This window comes from Gracilinanus agilis, chromosome 3 (genome assembly GCF_016433145.1).
Source record: "Gracilinanus agilis isolate LMUSP501 chromosome 3, AgileGrace, whole genome shotgun sequence".
Lineage (NCBI taxonomy): Eukaryota > Metazoa > Chordata > Mammalia > Didelphimorphia > Didelphidae > Gracilinanus > Gracilinanus agilis.
The window spans coordinates 228,883,631-228,906,883 of record NC_058132.1 but is presented as its reverse complement, the minus strand read 5'-3'; the positions used below and the strand labels follow the sequence as shown (position 1 = coordinate 228,906,883).

The 23,253-nt window shown below is 33.5% G+C and overlaps 1 protein-coding gene across 4 annotated transcripts in view; it reads left to right on the top strand.

Annotated features, from left to right (window-relative positions):
* The window catches only part of GULP1 (GULP PTB domain containing engulfment adaptor 1), a 154,703-nt gene that overhangs the window by 90,767 nt on the left and 40,683 nt on the right, over window positions 1-23,253 (top strand). Inside the window, exon 5 of one of the 4 annotated variants that reach the window (XM_044669711.1) lies at window positions 19,019-19,156. The exons of the other annotated variants lie outside the window; for them this stretch is intronic. Coding sequence (XP_044525646.1) covers window positions 19,019-19,156 — 138 coding nt within the window. The remainder of the gene's footprint in view (window positions 1-19,018; window positions 19,157-23,253) is intronic. 4 annotated transcript variants of the gene reach the window in all.

Here is a 23,253-nt window from a genome sequence, read left to right as displayed (position 1 = left end):
ATACATATATATATATAGTAGATATGTTGTAGCAGTCTAATGCTATTTTTTGTTGTTTTTCCCTCATTAATATGCTGTGAAGAGTCAGCATTTTCCAACTTATATCCATTTATCCTTGAAAGGGGCTATTAAATACTATAAGCTTTTTAGACCTGGCATGACTTATCTCTTTTCTTTTCAGTTCATTTCCCCATTACTAGTCTTTGTAGGGGAAATTATAGTGTAAATACCTTTAAGTTTGGTTCATTTCATAGGCCAGAAAATAATAAAGATCTCATCTTAAATATTTTTGATATTCCCTTATTCATGTTTTAAGTGATTTGCTTTTAAGCTTTTGAACTAATTATAATTTATAAGAGTAACTAGGATTGAGACTTCAGCTTAATAATAATGGAGAATTAATTAATTATGATGAATTATAATTAATTATTATGAAGAAATAAATGCTACCTAGTGTAACTTATGGGCAAGTCATTTAACCTCTTCAGCTTCAGTTAACTTTATCTGTAATGAAAGAGTTGGACTCAATGGTCTATAAGGATTTTTCCAGCTCCAGATTTTCTAATTTTGTTATCCTGAGGATAAAAATTATAATCCAAAAGAAAGAAGAAAAACAAATAATAAAAACCAGAACATATGACAATGAAATGAGAAAGATAAATTATTATCAAATTAAGTCAAGTGCTCATTTTTTGAGAAGGCTGATAAATTGATTAACCATTGGAACTCTTAATTTTCAAAAGAAGATCATACTCAAATTAGAAATGAAAAATATAAATTATAATAAGTACAAAATTAATTTTATCTCAGGGAATATTATGGAGAGTTCTTACAGAATTTTAAAGAAATGAATGATAATTTATGCTTTTACAAATGTTAACAACTTGTATAATTTGTTTGCAAATAATTCTCTTTATACCTTTGGTTTCTGGAGATTTAATCAGCCACACATTGTCACAACCTTTGGCTTTTTTTCTCTTGTCTCCTCTGCTCTCTTAGGAAGTTTCTATTAGTTTAAAGATAGGAATATAGTTGTAATAGCTAAGAGCCTTCAGTTAGGAAAACACCTAAGATTTACTTAGAGTTTTGACTGCATTAATTTAAATTAATGATTATCTCTGACTGAATCTTGGCCTCTTTCTGGTTAGGGAAAAATGTCAGTTTCCCAAGCGAGTTATGTTAAAGAATTGAGTAAAACTCTTGGTAGTGTCTGTTTTTTTTTTAACATTTATTAATATTTATTTTTAACCTGTTTACATACTTTATGCCACTACTTTCCCCTTCACCCCCCGCTCTCCCCCCACCCACAGCAGACGCACACTTCCACTGGTTGTAACATGTGTCCTTGTTCAGGGCCTATTTCCATATTGTTGTTAGTTGCATTGGTGTGGTAGTTTCGAGTCCACTTCCCCAATCATGTCCGCCTCAGCCCATGCATTCAAGCAATTGTTTATCATCTATGTTTCCTCTCCTGCAGTTCTTCCTCTGAATGTGGGTAGCGTTCTTTACCATAAATCCCTCAGAATTGTCCTGGGTCATTGCATTGTTGCTGGTAGAGAAGTCCATTACATTTGATTTTACCATAGTATATCCGTCTCTGTGTACAATGTTCTTCTGGCTCTGCTCCTTTCACTCTGCATCAGTTCCTGGAGGTCTTTCCAGTTCGCCTGGAACTCCTCCAGTTTATTATTCCTTTTAGCACAATAGTATTCCATCACCAGCATATACCACAATTTGTTTAGCCATTCCCCAATTGAAGGACATACCCTCCCTTTCCAGTTTTTTGCCACCACAAAAAGCACAGCTATAAATATTTTCTTACAAGTCTGTTTATCTATGATCTCTTTGGGGTACAAACCCAGCAATGGTGTGACTGGATCAAAGGGCAGGCAGTCTTTTATAGCCCTTTGAGCATAGTTCCAAATTGCCAGCCAGAATGGTTGGATCAGTTCACAACTCCACCAGCAATGCATTAATGTCCCAATTTTGCCACATCCCCTCCAGCATTCATTACTCTCCCCTTCTTTTATTTTAGCCAATCTACTAGGTGTGAGGTGATACCTCAGAGTTGTTTTGATTTGCATTTCTCTAATTATTAGAGATTTAGAACACTTTCTCATGTGCTTATTGATACTTTTGATTTCTTTACCTGAAAATTGCCTATTCATGTCTCTTGCCCATTTATCAATTGGGGAATGGCTTGGTTTTTTATACAATTGCTTTAACTCCTTGTATATTTGAGTAATTAGACCCCTGTCAGAGTTTTTTTGTTATAAAGATTTTTTTTCCCAATTTGTTGTTTCCCTTCTCATTTTGACTACATTATTTTTGTTTGTTCAAAAGCTTTTTAGTTTAATATAATCAAAACCATTTAATTTACATTTTGTAATTTTAACTCTTGCTTGGTTTTAAAATCTTTCCTTTCCCAGAGATCTGACAGGTATACTATTTTATGTTCACTTAACTTATTTATAGTTTCCCTCTTTATATTCAGGTCATTCACCCATTCTGAATTTATCTTGGTGTAGGGTGTGACATGTTGATCTAAACCTAATCTCTCCCATATTGTTTTCCAAATTTCCCAGCAGTTTTTGTCAAATAGTGAATTCATGTCCCAAAAGTTGGGCTCTTTGGGATTATCTTACACTGTCTTGCTGACGTCATTAACCCCAAGTCTATTCCACTGATCCTCCTCTCTATCTCTTAGCCAGTACCATATTGTTTTGATGACTGCTACTTTATAGTATAGTTTAATATCTGGTACTATTAGGCCCCCTTCCTTCACATTTTTTTTCATTATTTCCCTTGATATTCTTGATCTTTTGTTATTCCAAATGAACTTTGTTATAGTTTTTCCTAATTCAGTACAGAAGTTTTTTGGTAATTTGATAGGTATGGCACTAAATAGGTAAATTAATTTGGGTAGAATGTTCATTTTTATTATGTTAGCTTGTCCTACCCGTGAATAATTAATGGTTTTCCAATAATTGAGATCTAGTTTTATTTTTTTGTAAAGTGTTTTGTAGTTGTTATCGTATAATAGCTGTGTTTGTTTTGGAAGATAGATTCCCAAGTATTTTATATTGTCTAGGGTAATTTTAAATGATATTTCTCTTTCTACCTCTTGCTGCTGTGATGTGTTGGAAATATATAGAAATGCTGATGATTTAAGTGCATTTATTTTGTATCCTGCAACTTTGCTAAAGTTGTTGATTATTTCTACCAGCTTCTTAGCTGATTGTCTAGGATTTTTTAAGTAGACCATCATATCATCTGCAAAGAATGATAGCTTAGTCTCCTCATTGCCTATTTTGATACCTTCAATTTCTTTTTCTTCTCTAATTGCTATTGCTAGTGTTTCTAGTACTATGTTGAGTAATAGAGGTTATAATGGGCATCCTTGTTTCACTCCTGATCTTATTGGGAAGGCTTCTAATTTATCCCCATTGCATATAATGCTTGTTGATGGTTTTAGGTATATACTGTTTATTATTTTTAGGAAGGGTCCTTCTGTTCCTATACTTTTCAATGTTTTCAATAGAAATGGATGCTGTATTTTGTCAAAGGGTTTTTCAGCATCTATTGAGATAATCATGTGATTTTTGTTTGTTAGACTGTTGATATGGTCAATTATGTGAATGGTTTTCCTAATGTTGAACCATCCTTGCATTCATGGTATAAATCCCACCTGATCATGGTGGATGATCTTCTTAATTACTTGCTGGAGTCTCTTTGCTAGTATTCTATTTAAGATTTTTGCACCTATGTTCATTAGGGAGATTGGTCTATAGTTTTCTTTCTCTGTTTTTGGTCTACCTGGCTTTGGAATCAGTACCATATTTGTGTCATAAAAGGAATTTGGTAGGACCTCCTTCTTTGCTTATCATATCAAATAATTTGTATAGTATTGGGATTAGTTGCTCTTTGAAAGTCTGATAGAATTCACTTGTGAATCCATCAGGTCCTGGTCATTTTTTCTTAGGGAGTTCTTTGATGGCTTGTTCAATTTCTATTTCTGATATGGGATTATTTAGGTATTCTATTTCTTCTGCTGTTAATCTAGGCAATTTATATTTTTGTAGATATTCATCCATATGTCCTAAATTGTTACATTTGTTGCCATGTACTTGGGAGAAATAGTTTTTAATGATTGCCTTAATTTCCCCTTCATTGGAGGTAAGGTCTCCCTTTTCAACTTTGATACTGTCAATTTGGTTTTCTTCTTTCCTTTTTCTTATTAGATTGACCAGTACTTTGTCTATTTTATCTGTTTTTTCGAAATACCAGCTTCTAGTCTTATTTATTAATTCAATAGTTCTTTTACTTTTGATTGTATTAATTTCTCCCTTAAATTTTTGTATTTCTAATTTAGTTTTCATCTGAGGGTTTTTAATTTGTTCGCTTTCTAATTTTTTGAGATGTATATCCAATTCATTAATCTCTACCCTCCTTCATTTGTTAACATATGCACTCAAGGATATAAATTTCCCCCTGAGTACTGCTTTGGCTGAATCCCACAGAGTTTGGTAGGATGTCTCATCATTGTCATTCTCTTCAATGAAATTGTTGATTGTTTCTATGATTTCTTCTTTGACAAATTGGTTTTGGAGAATCATATTGTTTAATTTCCAATTGGTTTTTGATTTGCCTGTTCAGGTACCCTTACTAATTATTATTTTTATTGCGTTATGATCTGAGAAGGTTACATTTATTATTTCTGCTCTTTTGCATTTGTTTGCAATGATTCTGTGCCGTATTACATGGTCATTCACATTCAGAGTTATAATTATCAGTTGTGTATTCACTGACATATTTGTGTCCTCCCCTAGACCCACCCCTTCTTACACTATTTTCTTTTAAACCAGTGGTTTGCTTTGAGCAGGTATCCCTTATCCCCTCCCTTGATTGACTTCCCTTTCTGGCCCCTCCCTTGTTATTCCCCTATTTTTGTTTTTAGAGGCCTAATGAATTCCCTCCCCCTTCTTCTCCCCTCCCTTTTTTGACCTCCCCACTCCTCTTTTCACTTTGCTTTGTCCCTTCTGACTTTCTAAGTAGGGTTAGATAGAGTTTTTTATCCGAATGGATAATAAAGCTAGTCTTCCCTCTCTGGGTTGATTACACTGAGAGTAAGGTTTGATTATTACCTCTTAATGCTCTCTTCCTCTCCTTCTTATGATATTATTTATCCCCTCCCCTTCCCATGCCATCTTTGTGTGTAATAGAATATCCTATTTTTCTTATTTACTCAGATTTTTCTTGGTGTCCCCTACTATTCCCACCCCCTATGTCATCTTAGACCATTTAGTATCCTATCCTCTCCCTATGAATTATTCTTCTCGTTGCTACAATAGTGAATATTATACTAGTGAATAGAGTTAACTACAGAGAATTATACATAGCATTTCTCCACCTAGTAATAAAGATAATTAGATCCTATTTAAGCCCTTAAAGAGTCAAATTTAAAGAATTATAAGTTTTCTTTCTTTTCCCTCTGTTTCTTATTTACCTTTTCATGTTTCTCTTCGTTTTTGTGGTTGGGTATCAAACTTTTCATTTAGTCCTGGTCTCTTTCGTGCAAAAACTCGGAAATCTTCAATTTTGTTGAATGCCCATACTTTCCCCTGTAAGTATATAGTCAGTTTCAATGGGTAGTTGATCCGTGGCAGAAGACCCATCTCTCTTGCCTTTCTGAATATTGTGTTCCAAGCCTTGCAGTTTTTAATGTGGAGGCTGCCAGATTCTTTGTGATCCTGATTGGTGCTCCTTGATATTTGAATTGTCTCTTTCTGGCTTCTTGTAAGATTTTTTCTTTTACTTGGAAGCTCTTAAATTTTGCTATTATATTTCTTGGTGTTGACTTTTCTATGTCCAGTGTAGAGGGTGATCTATGGATCCTTTCAATGTCTATATTGCCCTCTTGTTGTAGAACTTCAGGGCAATTTTGCTGAATAATTTCTTTAAGTATGGAGTCCAAGTTTCTATTAATTTCTGCCTTTTCTGGAAGACCAATGATTCTCAAATTGTCTCTTCTAGACTGGTTTTCTTGGTCTGTCACTTTCTCATTAAGATATTTCATGTTTCCTTCTATTTTATCAGTCTTTTGGCTTTGTTTTATTTGTTCTTGTTGTCTTGAGAGATCATTATGTTCTAATTTTTCAATTCTAGCCTTTAAGGACTGGTTTTCGGCTATAATCTTTTGGTTTTCCTTTTCAGTCTGGTCATTTCTGGTGTTCAATTTGCTTATCAGTTCATTTGATTTCTGAGCCTCACTTTCCAATTGCAAAATTCTGCCTTTTAAGCTGTTATTTTCTTGCCAGATCTCTTCCATCTTCTTCAACATCTCATTTTTTAACTCTTCAATAGCTTGTGACCAGCTTTCATTTTTGGGGGAAGGTTTGGATATGATTACTTGTTTGTCCTCCTCTGTTGTCTCGATTTTCTCTGTGTAAAAGTTGTTGAGTGTTCCAGAGTTTTTCTTGATAATCTTTTTCTTCCTCTGGAGTTCTTGGCTTGCCATCATTAGCCCCGCCCCTTTTCCTCTTTGTCTTGACACTAAGGGTCTGCCTGCGTTTTCTAAGCTCCTGGGGCTCCGGTCTCCTTGTCCTTGGGGTCAGGCCTCCTGGTAGACCCCGGTCTGCCCCTCTGCCCAAGGCTCCTTCAGCAGTCTTTGAGGCTGCTTCCACAGCCGCGCTCAGGTCCAAACCGGGTCCTCACTGGAGGTCCAAGCCTGGGCTGGAGATCTTTATTCAAGCCTAGGGCACTGCCTTTGCAGGCACAGATGCTTTTAGGGCACTGCCTTCACCCATGCAGAAGCTAGGGAAAGTCCGTGGGCTGGAGATCTTTATTTGCACCTGAGGAGATGCCTTCAGGCGCTCGCGAAAGTCCATGTGTTAGAGATCTTTGTCCCGGCCCGAGGCTGTGCCTTCACCCACATGGATGCTCGGGGAAAGCCTGTGCTCGCCCCCCAGCCACTTGGGGTCCCTTGTCTTGCAGCACACAGGTACAAGCCCTGGGGCTGCTAGTGATTAACTGGTTGCCCCAATCCTGTTTTCACTCTTGTGCTTTGGCCTTGTGGTTGTGCGAGGTGTGTGGTGTGGGGGGTAGGGGAGGGGCTTCTTTCTCTCCCATTTTAGTGAGAGCTGTTTCACCCATTTATAGCGTGGAAATGCCCTGATTCTGCGTACCTTCAACGCTGCACCCTGTTGTGGGGTTCCTTCCTTCGTCTGGATTCGTTTTTATGTCCCCTTGAGGAGTCCTGTATGCTTTGGTTAGGAGAGATCGAACAGCTGCTCCTTACTCTGCCACCATCTTAACTGGAACTGATCATGGTAGTGTCTGTTAATGGATAAATATAAGTAGAGGAAGCTGGAGAAAGAGCAATAATTTATTGGAAATTATCTCAATGCTTGAAAGGTAGATATTATTGGTGGCTAAGTCTTCTCAGTTCCCTTTAGGTACTATGTCCTGCTTTTGTCTCACCTTCTGAGGTATGACTCAGCCACATTTTGGTTTCACCTTTCAATATTCCTTATCGTTACCAATTCTTTCTAGCTCAGTCTGTGAAATCCTGGAAAAGCCATGGGGAAACTGCCCCCCCCCCCCATAGCTACTGTTCCTTTTGCTTAGATACTTTCTTTGCCTAAAAATTCTTCCTATACATGAAAACACTACCTCCAGTTTTGATCCCAGAATAGCTTCCTGAGAAGCTAGTCAGCAGAATGGATAGAGGGTCAGCCCTGGAATCAAAAAGGCTTATCTTCCTGAATTCAAATCTGACCCCATTAACCTACTAACTGTTGGACCCTGGACATTTTGCCTCAGTTTCCTCATCTGTAAAATGAACTGGAAAAGGAAATGGAAAACCACTCTCATATCTCTGCCAATAAAACCCCAAATGGGATCATGAAGAATATGATTGAAAACAATTAAACCAACATGATATTTCCTACGGAAAAATATAACACCCATGATCTTTAGTACCTTAGACCTCTTTGTAAGGCTATCTGTCTAAACGTTGTAAGGAGTGTCATACAACTGATCAAAACAACAAACAATTTAAAGAGACTATTCATGGATGAATTACTAAAGCAAATTATTAGTCTCAAAAAAAAGAAAACACTGTGCAGACTTCACAGATAAATATTAGTAAACTAGCAAAAACGAATTCATATTGATTATGTCTATACATAGAAAATTCAATTCAGCAAAGAAATATAGAATAAATACATAATGTTAAGCCATATTTTAATGAAAAAGTACATTAAGAAAATTGCTACATATGAATGATTTATATGAAATGTTTAAGTTTGGTTGTGTTTTCAAAAAACTCAATATTTACATAATATTATTTTAAACTTGGCAGACATAAATAAGTCTTTTGAAGAAAGACTATCAATTTGTTGAATATACATTTAAAAAGAATAGTTATTTTTTTAATCAAGAATATTAAAAGTCTTGAACTCTTGATTTTGTTTAATATAGAATAAAGAAAAACTTTAAACATTTCTACTAAAAGCAACTACAAAGCAGAGGACTATCTTTTTCATCACTTTTTTTTGACAAGATATCAAGAATACTAGCAAATACAAGGAGGTAGGAAAGAAATTAATGCAGCTAACCCCATCCAACAAGCATTTATTAAGTAGTAATTTTATGCAAATATGCTATATAGCTATATAAATGCTATAAAAGGCAATGAACAAAAAAAAAAAAAGCAAAAATAGTCCACTGCTTTCAAAGAGTTTATGTTTTGCTAAGGGATTATAACATATAAACACAAACTTTTCTTTTTATCCCAAGGAATTAGCATAATCCTTGGCATATAGTAAATATTTTAATAAATGCATTTTAATTCATCATTTGAGTAAAATATGCATATTGAAAATTTGATTAGTGAAAAAAGCTTCAATTAAAAAAAAATAATGAAGATCAGAAAAGCTTCAAATAGAAGGTAGACTCCAGGCATAAAAGGTAGCATATGCAAAGGTATGGAGGCTGGAGCTGGAATATCAATTTTGGGGAAGAGCCAGGGTATTCTTTAGCTGTAACATATGTAAAGGGGAAAGAGGTAAAATAAGCCTGGAAAGTTAGCTGGAGACCAAACTACGAAGCAGTTTAATATGAATCTGGGGAGTTGATTTTTGAACAGAGGAATAAAATGATCAGATTTGTAGTTAGGGCAGATTCGTGGAGGTTAATTTAGAGAAGGAAAAGATTGGGAATTCGGAGTTAAATTAGGAGGCATTCACAGTAGTACACAGTAGTACACAGGAAGTGATAAGGACTCTAAGGGGGTTCTTTCAGATTAAAGATAGGGATGAGTATGAACAAATACATTTTCACATTAGAATAAGACTTAGGAACAGATGAGATTGGAGGGGCAGTGAAAGAAGGAAGAGTTCAGGAAAAATCTAATGTTGCAAATTAATATTGGAAATGAACTGTATTATTGCCTTGATATTATTTATCAAGAAAATGTAACTGACTCTTCTCTCCAAAAAAAAAATTGACACAACTAAATTAGACAGTGAATTCAACAAAGATATATAATTTGTAACTAACCCACGGAAATGAAAATTATATTATAACACATTTTCATAGTGCTTTTAGATTTATATACTATCAATAAAGCCCAAATAAATACTGTAGAATAGAATCCCACTTATAACAGCAAAATAAATTTAAAAGTTAACTTTTAATGAGGACAAAGTAGCTTCATAAATATAGCCATAAACATGTCTTGACAGAATTAAATGAAGATTTAAGTAATGAGGATAATCACTGTTCATGAATGAGTCAGATTAAGAAAATAAACATTTTCCAAAATAATTTGTAGTTTTGATGCAGTTCCAATAAAACATCAGATAAAACTGAATATTAAAATCAAACTAAAATTTACTTGTAAAAGCAAACTGGACTAAAAGGCAGATGAGTAGATTTATATTTTTTCTAAACCTTACAACATATTATAACACACATCATTTAAAAGCATCTAGTACTGGGCCAAAAAAGAAAAGAAAGAAAGAAAGAAAGAAAGAAAGAAAGAAAGAAAGAAAGAAAGAAAGAAAGAAAGAAAGAAAGAAAGAAAGAAAGAAAGAAAGAAAGAAAAAGAAAGAAAATAAAGAAAGAAAGAAAAGTAAAGAAAAGAGAACAATAGCAATGCCAGAACCAAATTTGATCAAAAGAATATTTGATAAATCTATATAAAATACAAACTGGAGAAAGTTTTATAAGTGGCAGCATATTGTTGAGAAATTGAATTACAGCATGACATAAAACTGATCTTGTCAGCACTTTGATCCACAGTTCCATAATTAGATCTATTACAACATTTCCCAGGGTATTTCTAACATCAGTCAGATCACAAGGCACTCAGGGCAATTTCATCCTATGTGATTCTTGTACACATCTTCCCGTGTACATTCCCTAGAGGATTTGCTTGCTTTGAAGGAAGTGATATTCTAACTCTTATAATTTTACAGGCACCTTTGCAGCAATAGGTTGTCTTTCTGTTATTTTTATTTACACTCTATTTCTTTTTTTAGATGATACATACACTGAGTCAGTGATGTCAAACTCAAATAAAAAGGGATACCTACTGGCCATATATTAACTAAATAAAACCACACAATTGACATTATCTATATTGTATTGTACCTTTATTAATTCTGTTAAATATTTCTCAATTACATTTTAACTCCGTTTATGTTTGACAGCTCAGGCTTTTATGATATACCTACATCAGTGGTAATATGCTATAACCTACTTAATGACCATCATTAACTTCTCTATTGCCTTTGGGGAAACCCACTATTTTCAACGCATTCTAGCCACTATTTTTTTTACCCCTTTCAGTTCTGGACCCACCTCGTTGTCTGTCTGAAGTTCCTGTTTCAGATATATAAGCTAGTCTATATATTTAATGGGCAACATGCCTATTCAATTAAACATAAGTCTGGAAAGTAATGTATTTTTGCCCATTTGTTCTTTTCTCATGTTGATTTTAGGCCAGTCTTTTTTTAAATTTTTCTCCTGGTCCTATAAGCCTATCTTAAAAAAATAATATTTTATATTATAAAAGGGAGGATGTTTAGGAGGATAGCGGGTGTAGTTGTGGACCAGCTAGTAAAGTATAGAGGACTTCTCCTCCCTCACAGCCACCCCTATTACTGAGAGACTAAAATGGTATCCCTTTGGGAAATGGAGGATCTGGGAAAGATTTGCCACTGTAGAGGGGTTGAAAGAATGGTATCCTCTCAAGAAGAAGTGAGTGACACCCCAATTTGATGGTGGTGCCAGTCAGGGCACACAGGAACTTCCCTCCTCTCCCAGCAAGGGGTCAGGCTCAAAATGGAGATCAGCCTACCAGTGGTACTGTACTCTTTCCCAGTTAAGTCTCTCTCCAATAGAAACCAAATGCAGATCTGATCTTGAAGGTACTTGGGTGTTTAATCAGGAACAATCAGGCAATGGGGGGTAAAGCTAGTGAATCAGCAGGAAAGGGGATGCAAGTAATCTGTAAGCCAAAGGACCTTCACTCAGGCAGGTACCCACCACTGCCTCAGATCCAAAGGTGAGACAAGGTGTCTCCCAACCAAAAGCTTCACCTTCTTGAGCCTCACTAATGATATTCCTATAATCTATGTTTACTAATAGTCCAGGGGGGATATAGTTGAGCAAAGTCCAAGGCAAATGGGATTCAGAGATTGGCTCCCCAAAGGAAGTCCAGTAACCCCAAACCCAGTTGAACTCAGTTGATATAATGTGTGAACGTTGGGAAGATAAGATGTCCCAGGTATGGGTCTCCTATAAAAGTCAGGAAAAACCCAGTGGCCACTTCAGGGGATCACAGATCCAGCCTTCACAATCTTTCTTTCTCGCTCCAACCCCCCAAAATCCCATAGTACATTTTTCCAATCCCAGAAGTCTCTGCTCTTTCAATGGTCACTTGGATCTTCTTCACTTCCAACATTCTATGACAGTTTTTCCAAAAATGTCAGGGCTTGCCTTATTCTTACAATATACCCCATTTAAATTGGGGGAAACAATTTTTTCATTAAACAATTTTAACATTAGTTTTCTAAAATTTTGTTTTTCAAATTCTCTCTCTCACCCTCCCCTCCCTGATACAGTAATAATTTGATATGGATTAAAAATGTACAATCATGTAAAGCACATTTCCACATTGATTATGTTGTGGATGAAGACTCATATGTACATATATATATTTTAAATGAATAAAATAAAGTGAAAAATAGTTGCTTTAATCTATATGGCATTTTTTGCCAAGAATCCTTTGAAAGTGTCTTGCGAACCACTGTATTGCTGAGAGTAGCTAAATCAGGGTCGATCATTAAGCAATATTGCTGTTACTATGTAAAATGTTCTGATTCTGTTTGCTTCACTTTGCATAAGTTTATTTAAGTCTTTCCAGATTTTTCTATAATTATGCTGGTTGTCATTTCCTATAACACGGTAGTATACCATTACAATCTATATGCCAGTGTTAAAAATCTCTATAAAAATCTTTCTGAAAATGAACATAGACATGCAGAAAATAACCATGAAAATATGGAAAGAAAATGAACATGAAGGCTTTCACAAACAATGTTTATTTTCATATATATTGTACATATATATGCTAAAAGATATAATCAATTATATACTGTAATACATAATAAATAGAAGAATTTTCTGCATTTGTAGTTTGTTAATTACCAAATAAGAAGGACTTAGTAATGAACTAAAGACTCTCTTCCAATAAAGAATTTTCTGCACATTTGTTAATTCCATTTATAGTTTTTTGATAGATTTAACTACCAAGATAATGTTGATCAATGACTCTATATTTATTAATATTGAATAAGGTATAAAATGTGCCCACCAGGAGTGTATTCTACTTTTTAAGAGAATAGAATTAAAATAGAAAAGGAATTCATTATAAACAGTAAGTTTTCAAGATGCTCAAGTTTTCAAATAACATTTTGTTGATTGAATCAAAATGTGAACAACATTACAAGGCCTCCAAAATCAAATTTACTTCCTTCTATATTAAAAAAAATTCACCTTGATGATAGAATTGGACTTAAAAACAAAACCAAAAAAACCCTTATCTTCTGCCTTAGAATTAATCCTAATTAATGGTTCCAAGGCAGAAAAGCGGTAAGGGCTAGGCAATTCAAGTTAAGTGACTTGCCCAGTGTCACAGAGCTCAGAAATGTGTGAGGTCAAATTTGAACCTAGAACTTCCTATTTCCAGACCTAGTTCTCTATCCAATGAGCTGTCTACCTGTCTCTAGAAATGAACTTTGCAAAATGAATCATAAAAGCAGAAGAAAAGTGAATGATAATTTTTCTCAGTTGTAGAAAATAAAAAAAAGAAGAAATGGGGGGTGAGGTTCAATAAATATAAGTACATGAATATTATAAATGATTTATAATTAAATAATATAATGATAAAATAAAACAGATCAGGGAAGTATTTGGGTAAATATAACAAATATAAAATTAACACTGAAAATACACAGTAAGGGAGTTTATATAAATGTTCCAGGGTAACATTGTTATAATTGATATCAACATTGGATATGTGATGAAAAACTTATAAAATAGTGTATAGAAATGACCACTTGAAATAGTTTAAAATTCTTATTAATGAAGTAAATATACATTAAAATGACCTTGATAATAACCTCTAACTATCAGATTAATAAAAGTGAATTTATTTACTTAAATTTATTTACCAAAGAAATAAAAGTGGGGGAAGAATTAGCAGAATACTGCTCTAGTTATACATTTCTTTTGTAACTACAAATTGATAGAATATTTTTGATGTAAGTTGAATATACAATCTAACGATTAAAAAATATTCCCATCCTTTCCATCCTTTGCTCTAATAATACTCTTTCAAATATGCTTTAAAATTGATATTATAAAAATGAAAAATTGTTATCTTTTCAAATGTTGACCAAGATTTGCACTCAGTATCAATAGAATGCATAAATATGCAGATCTTGAATTATTAAAGTATCTTCCAAATGTATTGTTAGCTAAAAATAAAAACATAAAGAAACAAAAGTAAATAATATCTAAATCTTTAGCAATGTGAGAATTGCTAAACAATCTGAAATAAGCAATGTAATGGAATAATATAAATAAGGATGACTAATATTTTAATATATAGAAATATATAAATTATGAAATTATGTTAAAAACTAGAAATAAAGGATCAATGTACAATTGACTATATGCAAGGGGTATAAACACAAATTTGGGTCTAAATTTCATTCAGTTCTACAGATATTAAAATACTTACTATGTTTCAAGCATTTTGTGAAGACAGAATTGAACTCTCTTTATTTTTAATGTAATCAATCAGCAACCTTTAATTTAATCAATCAAGAATTTGAAGTGTTTCTCCTCTTTCAGTAGTCTTGCAGTTCCACTGCAAATTTGTATATCCTGTGAATACTAATCTAATTGCCTTTATGTCACTATCTTGTCATGTCATGTTAATGCCCACATAATGTCAGTCCTCCAAATCATGCCTCCATGACTATAAGTTGCTTGAGGCCATGGGACATTTGTGATTTTTTTGGTAATATTCAGTGCCTAGAACAACCTTGAACATACATATTAGGCTCTCACTATATATTTGTTTTAAATGGATTGATTCCCATATATGAATGTGATAGTGCTAAACTAGCTAATAGTATAATGTTTTTGTATCAATTTTTATATGAAGTGATTGTTTGCTTGGTGTGATAAGGGAATTTAAGCAGATGTAATAAGGGGATTAAGCTAGAGGGTAATATGGTGGTTGTAATATGGGAATAGGCTAGAGGTAATAGGGAGATTAAGGCAAGGTAAGGTCACAATAGGGGATAAGGTAGGTAAAGGACTAAAGGTAATGTGAATAGGGATAAGGCACTGTGGATAGGGGTTTGTGGATCCCTAAGGCAGTAAATAGATAAGGAAGATACAATGGTGAAGGTGGTAGATTGAGGTGGTAGGAGAAGTAAAGAAATGACTGCGTTTAGGGAATATAAACACGGAGGTATAAAGAATTGCAAGAGTAGACAGCTATAGCCTGAGAGATACAGACTGGGACCCAGATTTGAGACAGAGACACTAAAGGGAAACAGACTGAGCTCTTCAAGTAGGAAGGGCACTTCTACAGACACAGGTTAGGGCCAGCCCAGAATGGCTTGAAACTGACTAGAGGGCTGCTAGTCAGTTTCTCAGGTTCACAAAGGAGGAAGTATTGAGATTGCACTTCCTCCAAAATGCACACCTCCAACTCCCTTCACGACTCAGGAACAATGTTATTCCTTTCTCCCCTTCTCCCTCTCTCTTATCAATCAACTAATGAACTAGCCAAAGGTTTGATTATGTGACCAACAGGGTTTATTGATTTTTAGGGTTGATTGGAAGGAATGGAGGGTACAAGGTAACTCTAACAGCCTCCTAGGGAAAGCTTCAGGTGGGGGAGGGAGACGGGAATGTGAAATTGAGATAGGACCTGCCTGACTCACCCCCAAAGGGTTTTGTAGCCCATAAGATTAGGAAAGTTGGATACAATGATTCAAGAGATAATTTGTAACAAGGGTAAATTGTATTTGACTACAGGGAAACTATGTCTACCAAGTTTGAAAACTAAACCCCAGATCCACCCGCCTTTCAAAAATCCCAAGAAATTTAGGAAGGGAAATGATGATTGGGAATAAGGGAGGTTAGGGAGACCTAAAGGAAATAGTTAAACTAACAAATTTTAAGAGAAAATCTGCAGAATATAAGCCAGGTTTTCAGTCTAAAGAACAGAGCTCAGTTGACCCTTCTACTCTCATCAAGTCCCCAGGGTCAACTGTCTAACCTCAGGATTCTAAACCCTTTTTCAACTGTCATAAACTCTGCAGAGAGGCTTTGCAGGGCTGATATGCACCCTTTTCACTACATTGGTCAGAGGAAACTATCTGAAAAAGAGGATAAAGTGAGATAATCCATGTGAAAGGTTTTAAAAATCATAAAGTCTTATACCAATTATAGAATCTCAGAATCTTTATAAGGGAAAGGTGTTAGACATGCTGCTCATAGGCTTCATGCAGCCCACAGTACTCCTGAGTATGCCTTGAAACAGATTAAATTGTAATTTAGAAAAGTTTAACAAAAATAAAATACAATAAAATATTAGTAATTTAAAAATATAGTTTTCTAAGTCAATATGCAACCCATAGGGATTCTTATGTATATTTTGGTGGCCTCCATTTATATTTGATTTTGACACACCATTGTGGTTAGGGACCTTGGTGTCCATCCAAATGGTATCTCGACAAAAATTCTTTTTCAACTATGAAGCTGACAATTTTTCATGAAAAATTCTAGTTAAAGAAAATTAATTACTTCATGAATCAGCCCATTGCAAGCTTTTGAGAGTTCTAATTTTTAGGAACTAATATTAAACTAAGAACAAGTCTAATCCCTTGTTTGTCTGGAAGTCAGGCTTGCTAATTTAAAAATTATTATTAATATACTCTCCAGAGATCTCGTCTATTGTTTCATTACAGCAAAGGGGTAATTTTAGGTTCCTCAGGATCATGGAAAAGGAAATTAATCCCTGAAACATCCCCATCACTCCTCAAAAGGAAGAAAGGCTTCATAGATCCTCTCAGTAAGGAACTTTTTTTTCCCCACTGTGGACCAATGATGTAGCTGAGTTCAAAGACTGGGACAGCCTCATTTTTTGTTTTGTTTTGTTTTGTTTTGTTTTTTGGTTTAGCAACATTCCAAAGACCATCTGCATCTGCTAATTTACAAAGGAGTGTTAAGGGTATACTCACAGAAGCAGAATCTCATATTCTTGAATATGAGTATAGGATGTTTCAGGATAGTTGAACGAAGAATACGAAGAGATTTCCTAATTACCCAATTCCAAATAAAGCTATTCCATGAAATTGTGTTACTTGCCTTGAAAAAAAATCTCCAAACATCAAGCAGGTGTTTTTAGAAACAAAGAAATATAATTTAAAGCTGAATGTATAGACATATGTCTTGGAAAATATCTCTAAGTGTATGTTTCTGTATGTGTATAAATAAATATATAGAGCATCTTTATCATATGCCGTATTAGATTTCCCATGCTTCTATTTAAACCCTTATTGATAATAATCAAGAATTTATGATAACTAGGAAATATCCAAATTTTTAGCTGAATAAGGAGTTTATTTTTCAGTATTATTTATCATAAAGAGGCAATATGACATATGGATATCCTTGGAGTCAGGAAGACCTTGTTTAAATTGTTGTCTCATAAATCCTAGCTGGCATGACTCTTGGTAAGTCACTTAAACCCTCAGTGATCTAGGCAACTTCTTAAGACTGATTGAATTCTTTATCAGTACCAATGGAGAGAATCTCTACACCAGAAATTTACTGCACAAATAAAATCATAGTCCTGAACTTGTTAAAAAAACAAGATAAAATGATAACACATCTTTCTCCAGATTCTTCAAATTCCCTTAAACTGTCAATGAAAACAGGAAAAAAATGGCAAAATCATTCAGTAAATGTTACCATAGAAAAAATGTTTTGCCATATTATTAAATGATCATTTTGGATGTCAAGCCACCAGAGAGACTCTGTGTTCTTTATTTCTTCTCTGATCTTTATCATCCTCCCTACCTCCACAATAAAAAAAGAAAAAATATCTAAAAATTGTTTTCCTAGGCTCACTCATTGGATTTTTAAATACTTTTTTTCAATTTCTTTTCTTTTTTCGTCCATTTTTATGCAAGTTAAGAATATTGGTCTTACATAACATGCCACTTCCCCTGTACCCTCCTACCATACCCAATTACAAAGCAAAGAAAATTGGAATCAAAAGAATCAAGTTTTTTCCTGGCACTTTAAAAAAGAGATTGTTGTGTCTGCTTTTCCTGACATAAAAATTCAAAAGAAGTAGCATGGTTCATGGTGCTAAGAAAAAATCAACAATGAAATTTTAAGAGCTCATCTTTAATTGTGCTCTAAATCTAAATATAGACTCTAATTTCCCAATGGTTAATTAAATTACAGAAAATATGAGATACTCAAATTGGATATGAAAACATCTGCCTTCTCTAGTTAACTTCAAATGCAAGAGGAAAATCTAAGATTAATTTTAAATTCTATTTCTCAGTATATATGTACTTTTTTTAAGTTAAGTAAATGCTGCTTTGGGAGAGTTTTATAATTCTCTATAGGAAAAAATAGAAGGAATATTAAAATTGTAAAGTACTATGTAAAATACCACTGTCAATTTAAAATATGACATATCATTATATCTTATTACAATATTGTGGTTTTATGTTTCATTATAAGATCTATCATAGAATTACACAAATGAATGAATTTTAATATTATTGGCATGTTCTTCTGCATTATATTTTTTCTTCAGAATTCAGGGCAGTACACCAAACATTAATTAACTTCCTATTATAGGCAGAAAAATGTTCAAGGCTGTGTGATTTCTACAAATTTAAATTGTCATTTCCTTTGTGGATCTGGTTATTACACATATACAAGTAACTATATTTTAAAGGAATAATAATACTTGATGAAATACATGAGAGAAAAAGGTCATTATCTATTGATTGGAAGCATCAGAGATGGGAAAAATTTCCTGGAGAAGGTCATATTTAGATTGACATGTAGGAGTTTAACAGATGGAGGATGCATAAAGAGAGCATTCTAGACATATAAACCAACATGAGCAAAGATGCTGAAAGAAGAAATCAAGAAGTTTATCTGGGGAATAGTGAATTATTCACTTTATCAGAATTTCCTATTCAGATATCCTCTATCTACCAGAACTCCATTCTCATTGCATGTTTCTTTCAAATTCTGGTGTCCATAATGCCCCAAATTTAATAGTTAAGCATTCCATTTTGCAATCCACCAATCATAAGCTTTAGAAATAAAAAGGAATTATATAGTAATTGAAAAAATGCTTACCAAACTTGTTCATTTCTATATGTGTTCACAGGAAGTCCAGCACAATTGCCAGCTTCATAGGATATCATTTTGTGCAGATGATAAAACTGACAAGAGGATATTTACTTTCATATGCAAAGATTCTGAGTCAAATAAGCATTTGTGCTATGTATTTGACAGCGAAAAGTGTGTAAGTATGCCAAATGTTTTAGGATAGTTTTTTTTTCCATTTTATGAATATAGGAATTGTCTTAACCTTAAAAGTATTAAAAACATTTGAAAGAATAAAAGCTGAAGATACTTAGTTGCACTAAAGATTCGTAACATCATGAGAATATTCAGCAAAATCCTTCACTTAACAAAATTCTTATGTTTATTGACATAGAGACAGACAAATTTATTTTATCAGAAAATTATGCTTATGCTAGGTTTTTATATTTATTTCGTACGGAGTTAGGACATGTTTTAATTTCATTTTTTAGATGTGAAATTTTGAAAATTTCTTCTTGGTATGCAAATATTCTCTAAATGGCAAGGTACATTATTGGGATATAGCACAGTTTATTTCATGATTTTCAAAATATGAGACTTCAGAGAAAGATCTAAAATGTTACTTTAAGACAAAACTAATGATTCATAACTATGATTACTTTTATTTTAATGACTTTGTATATGATTGACTATATAAATAAAAAATTATACACATAGGGGCGGTTGGGTGGCTCAGTGGATTAAGAGCCAGGCCTACAGATGGGAGGTCCTAGGTTCAAATCTGACCTCAGACACTTCCTAGCTGTGTGACCCTGGGTAAGTCAGTAACCCCCATTGCCTAACCCTTACTACTCTTCTGCCTTGGAACCAATACAAAGTATTGACTCTAAGACAGAAGGTAAGGGTTTAAAAAAAATGATACACATAACTAACTTACATACTGTTAGTAGGCACTAAATGCTTAAACCCTAAATAATGTTCATAGGGAAGAAATACATAGAAAATTACTGCATCAGGTCCTATGATGGATAATTATTTGGTGTCTAATCTTGTGCCTTGATATCAGAGGTAGGTAAAATGAAGTTTTTTTTCCACACTTAGAATTTTAATAACAAAATTTCATATAAGTTTTCCAAAGTTATATTATCCATGTTGTTTCCCACCCTTTTTCCTCCCCCCCCAGAGTCAACGAACAATTCAGTATGGATCATACATGTGTTATCACACAAAACACATTTCTATATTATTCATTTCATAAGTAATAATCCTATAAAACCAAAGCATATACCCCGACAAGCAAGTGATAAATAATATATTTTCAAATGCATTTCTACTCCAGAGGTGGATGACGTTCTTTTTCATAAGTTCCTTAGAATTATCCTGGATCATTGTATTGCTCTAAGTAGTCTATCATATTTCATTGTTCCACAATATTCCTGTTACTGTATACAATGTTCTCTTGGTTCTGCTTATTTCATTGTCCATCAGTTTAAGTAGATCTTTCCAACTCTTTTGGAAATCATCCTATTCATTATTCCTTAAAACACACTATCATATACCATAATTTGTTCATCCATTTCCCAATTGAGGGACATCCTTTTAGTTTCCAATTCTTTCATACCACAAAAAGAGCAGCTATAAATATTTTCATAAAATAGGTCCTTTCCCATTTTAAAAGAAAGTTTTGACTGAACCTGAATTCCTCCTGAAAAAAATATAAGTAGTTCATTTCAAACATCATTACTCTTAACCACTAAATGTGTTAATGAAGGCAGAGCATCTAATATAGCATAATTAAATTAGGCATTAATAAGACCCGATTAATTTTATTGTTAGTTATTCTTACCTGCTGCCAACATTATCTATGGATGATATATGCATTATCATTCACCATAGTTCCATTACTGTCAAGTGCTGTGAAGTTCACAAAACACAAAAAAGGGCTTTTCAGTGATTTATTTTAATTTTGTACCTGTACTTACTTTTGGAGGAAGGGAAGGTGACAAATCGTGACAGAAAGACAGAGTTAACTGGTTCTATGACTTTTCTTGTTCTTCTTATATATTATAAATATATATATGTATATATGAAACAAAATTACATGTAATAAAAATTTTTACAAAAGTTTTCTGGAGTTATATGATCCAAACTGTCTTACTCTGTCTTCCCTTCTGCCCTCCCCCACCTGCTGGAGCTATCAAGCAATTTGATCTGGATTATACATGTATTATCATGAAAAACATATTGTTTGTTTTTTAAGGGAATAATGATATGATAACAAAACCCTGAAACAAAAACCCAAATAAGCAAGTGAAAAATCGCATGCTTTCATCTGCATTTTGACTCCAACAATTCTCTTTGGAGGTGGAGACCTTTCTTTGTCATAAGACCCTCAGAACTGTCCTGGATGTATTGCTGAGAATAGCTAAGTCTATCACAGTTGATCATTCCAAAAGATTGCTATTACTGTGTACAACATTTTCCTGGTTCTGCTTATTTTACTTTGTATCAGTTCATGTATATCTTTCCAGTTCTTCCTGAAATCATCTTGTTCATCATTTGTTACAGCACACTAGTATTCCATCGCCATCATATACCAAAATTTGTTTAGCCTCTCCCCAGTCAATGGACATCCCTTCTATTTCCAATTCTTTGCCACCGCAAAAAGAGCAGCTGTAAATATTTTTGTATAATTGGTATAATTTTGTACAAAAATTTTCCCCTTTTTATCTATTTTAGATACAGACTCAGTAGAGATATTAATGGTAAAAGAGCATATATATTGTCTTTTAGCCCTTTGGGCATAATTCCAACTTGACCTCCAGAATCTTTGGATTGGTCCACAACTCCACCAGAAATGCATTAGTGTCCCAATTTTGCCACATCCTCTTCAACATTTATCACTTTCCTTAATTGTCATTTCGGCCAATATGATAGGTGTGAGGTGGTACCTCGGAGGTGTTCTAATTTGCATTCTCTAATCAAGAGGGACTTGGAACATTTTTTCATATTATTGATAGCTTTTATTTCTTCATCTGAAAACTGCTTATTCATATCCTTTGATCATTTTTCAATTAGGGAATGATTTGTATTTTTATAAATTTGACTTAGTTCTTTGTATATTTGATGTAGTTCTCTATATATTTATTGTTTTCCTCCTAATCTTGGTTACTTTGTTTTTGTGTGTGTGTGTGTAAAATCTTTTTAATTTAACATAGTCAAAATTATTAATTTTATATCTTATAATGTTCTCTCTCTTTTGTATGGTTATAAATTCTTCCTTTCTCCATAGATTTGAGAGGTAAACTATTTTATATTCCCCTAATTTACTTATAATATTACCCTTTTTGTCTAACTCAAATATACATTTTGTCTTTATCTTGGTAAAAGATGTGAGATATAATTTTTTTGTTAGTTTTCTAGACTTCCTGGCAATTTTTGTCAAATAGTGAGTTCTTATCCCCAAAACTGAAATCTTTAGGTATATCAAACACTAGATTGCTAAAGTCATTAACCCCTAATTGATTACCTTGATCCACCATTCCATTTCTTACCCAGTACAGATTTTTTTGATGATTACTGCTTTATAGGACAGTTTAAGATATGGTCCTGCTAGGTCATTGTCATTCACATTTTTTTTAATTAGTTCCCTTGAAATTTTTGATTCTTTTGTTCTTCCAGATGAATTTTGTTATTATTTTTTCAAGTTCTGTAAAATAGGGGGGGTTTTTTTGGTAGTTTGATTGGCACTGACTAAATAAATTAATTAATTTAGGGTAGGATTATCATTTCTGTTATATTAGCTCAACCTATGCATGGGCAATTAATGTTTTCCTGATTGTTCAGATCTAACTTTACCGGTGTCCATTCTTATTCTTTACACTGTAGGGTCCCAAAGTACCCCTTACTATTTGGTTTCCATTTTTGGCAGCCATATCAAACTATTTATGTCTATTGACTTGATTTTCTGTCAGCTGTATCGCCTAAGTCTTTTTCACATGTAAAGCTACCTACTCAGTTCTTCTCAAACTGATACTTAGGCAGTAGATTATTTTTTAATCAACATACTTAGCATTTTAATTTATCCTATCATATTTTGCTGTCAACACTGAAATTAAGAAAAGATTTTTTAATTTACTGTATGCCATATATACTATATTTTTATCAAACTTATTTTACTTAAATTATTGGAAAACTTAAATATTTGAAAAATTAAAAGTACTGCCAAACTAAACTTGAAATAATGGGCTAAAGAAACATAATATTCAAAAAAGTAATATACATATATCAATTTCA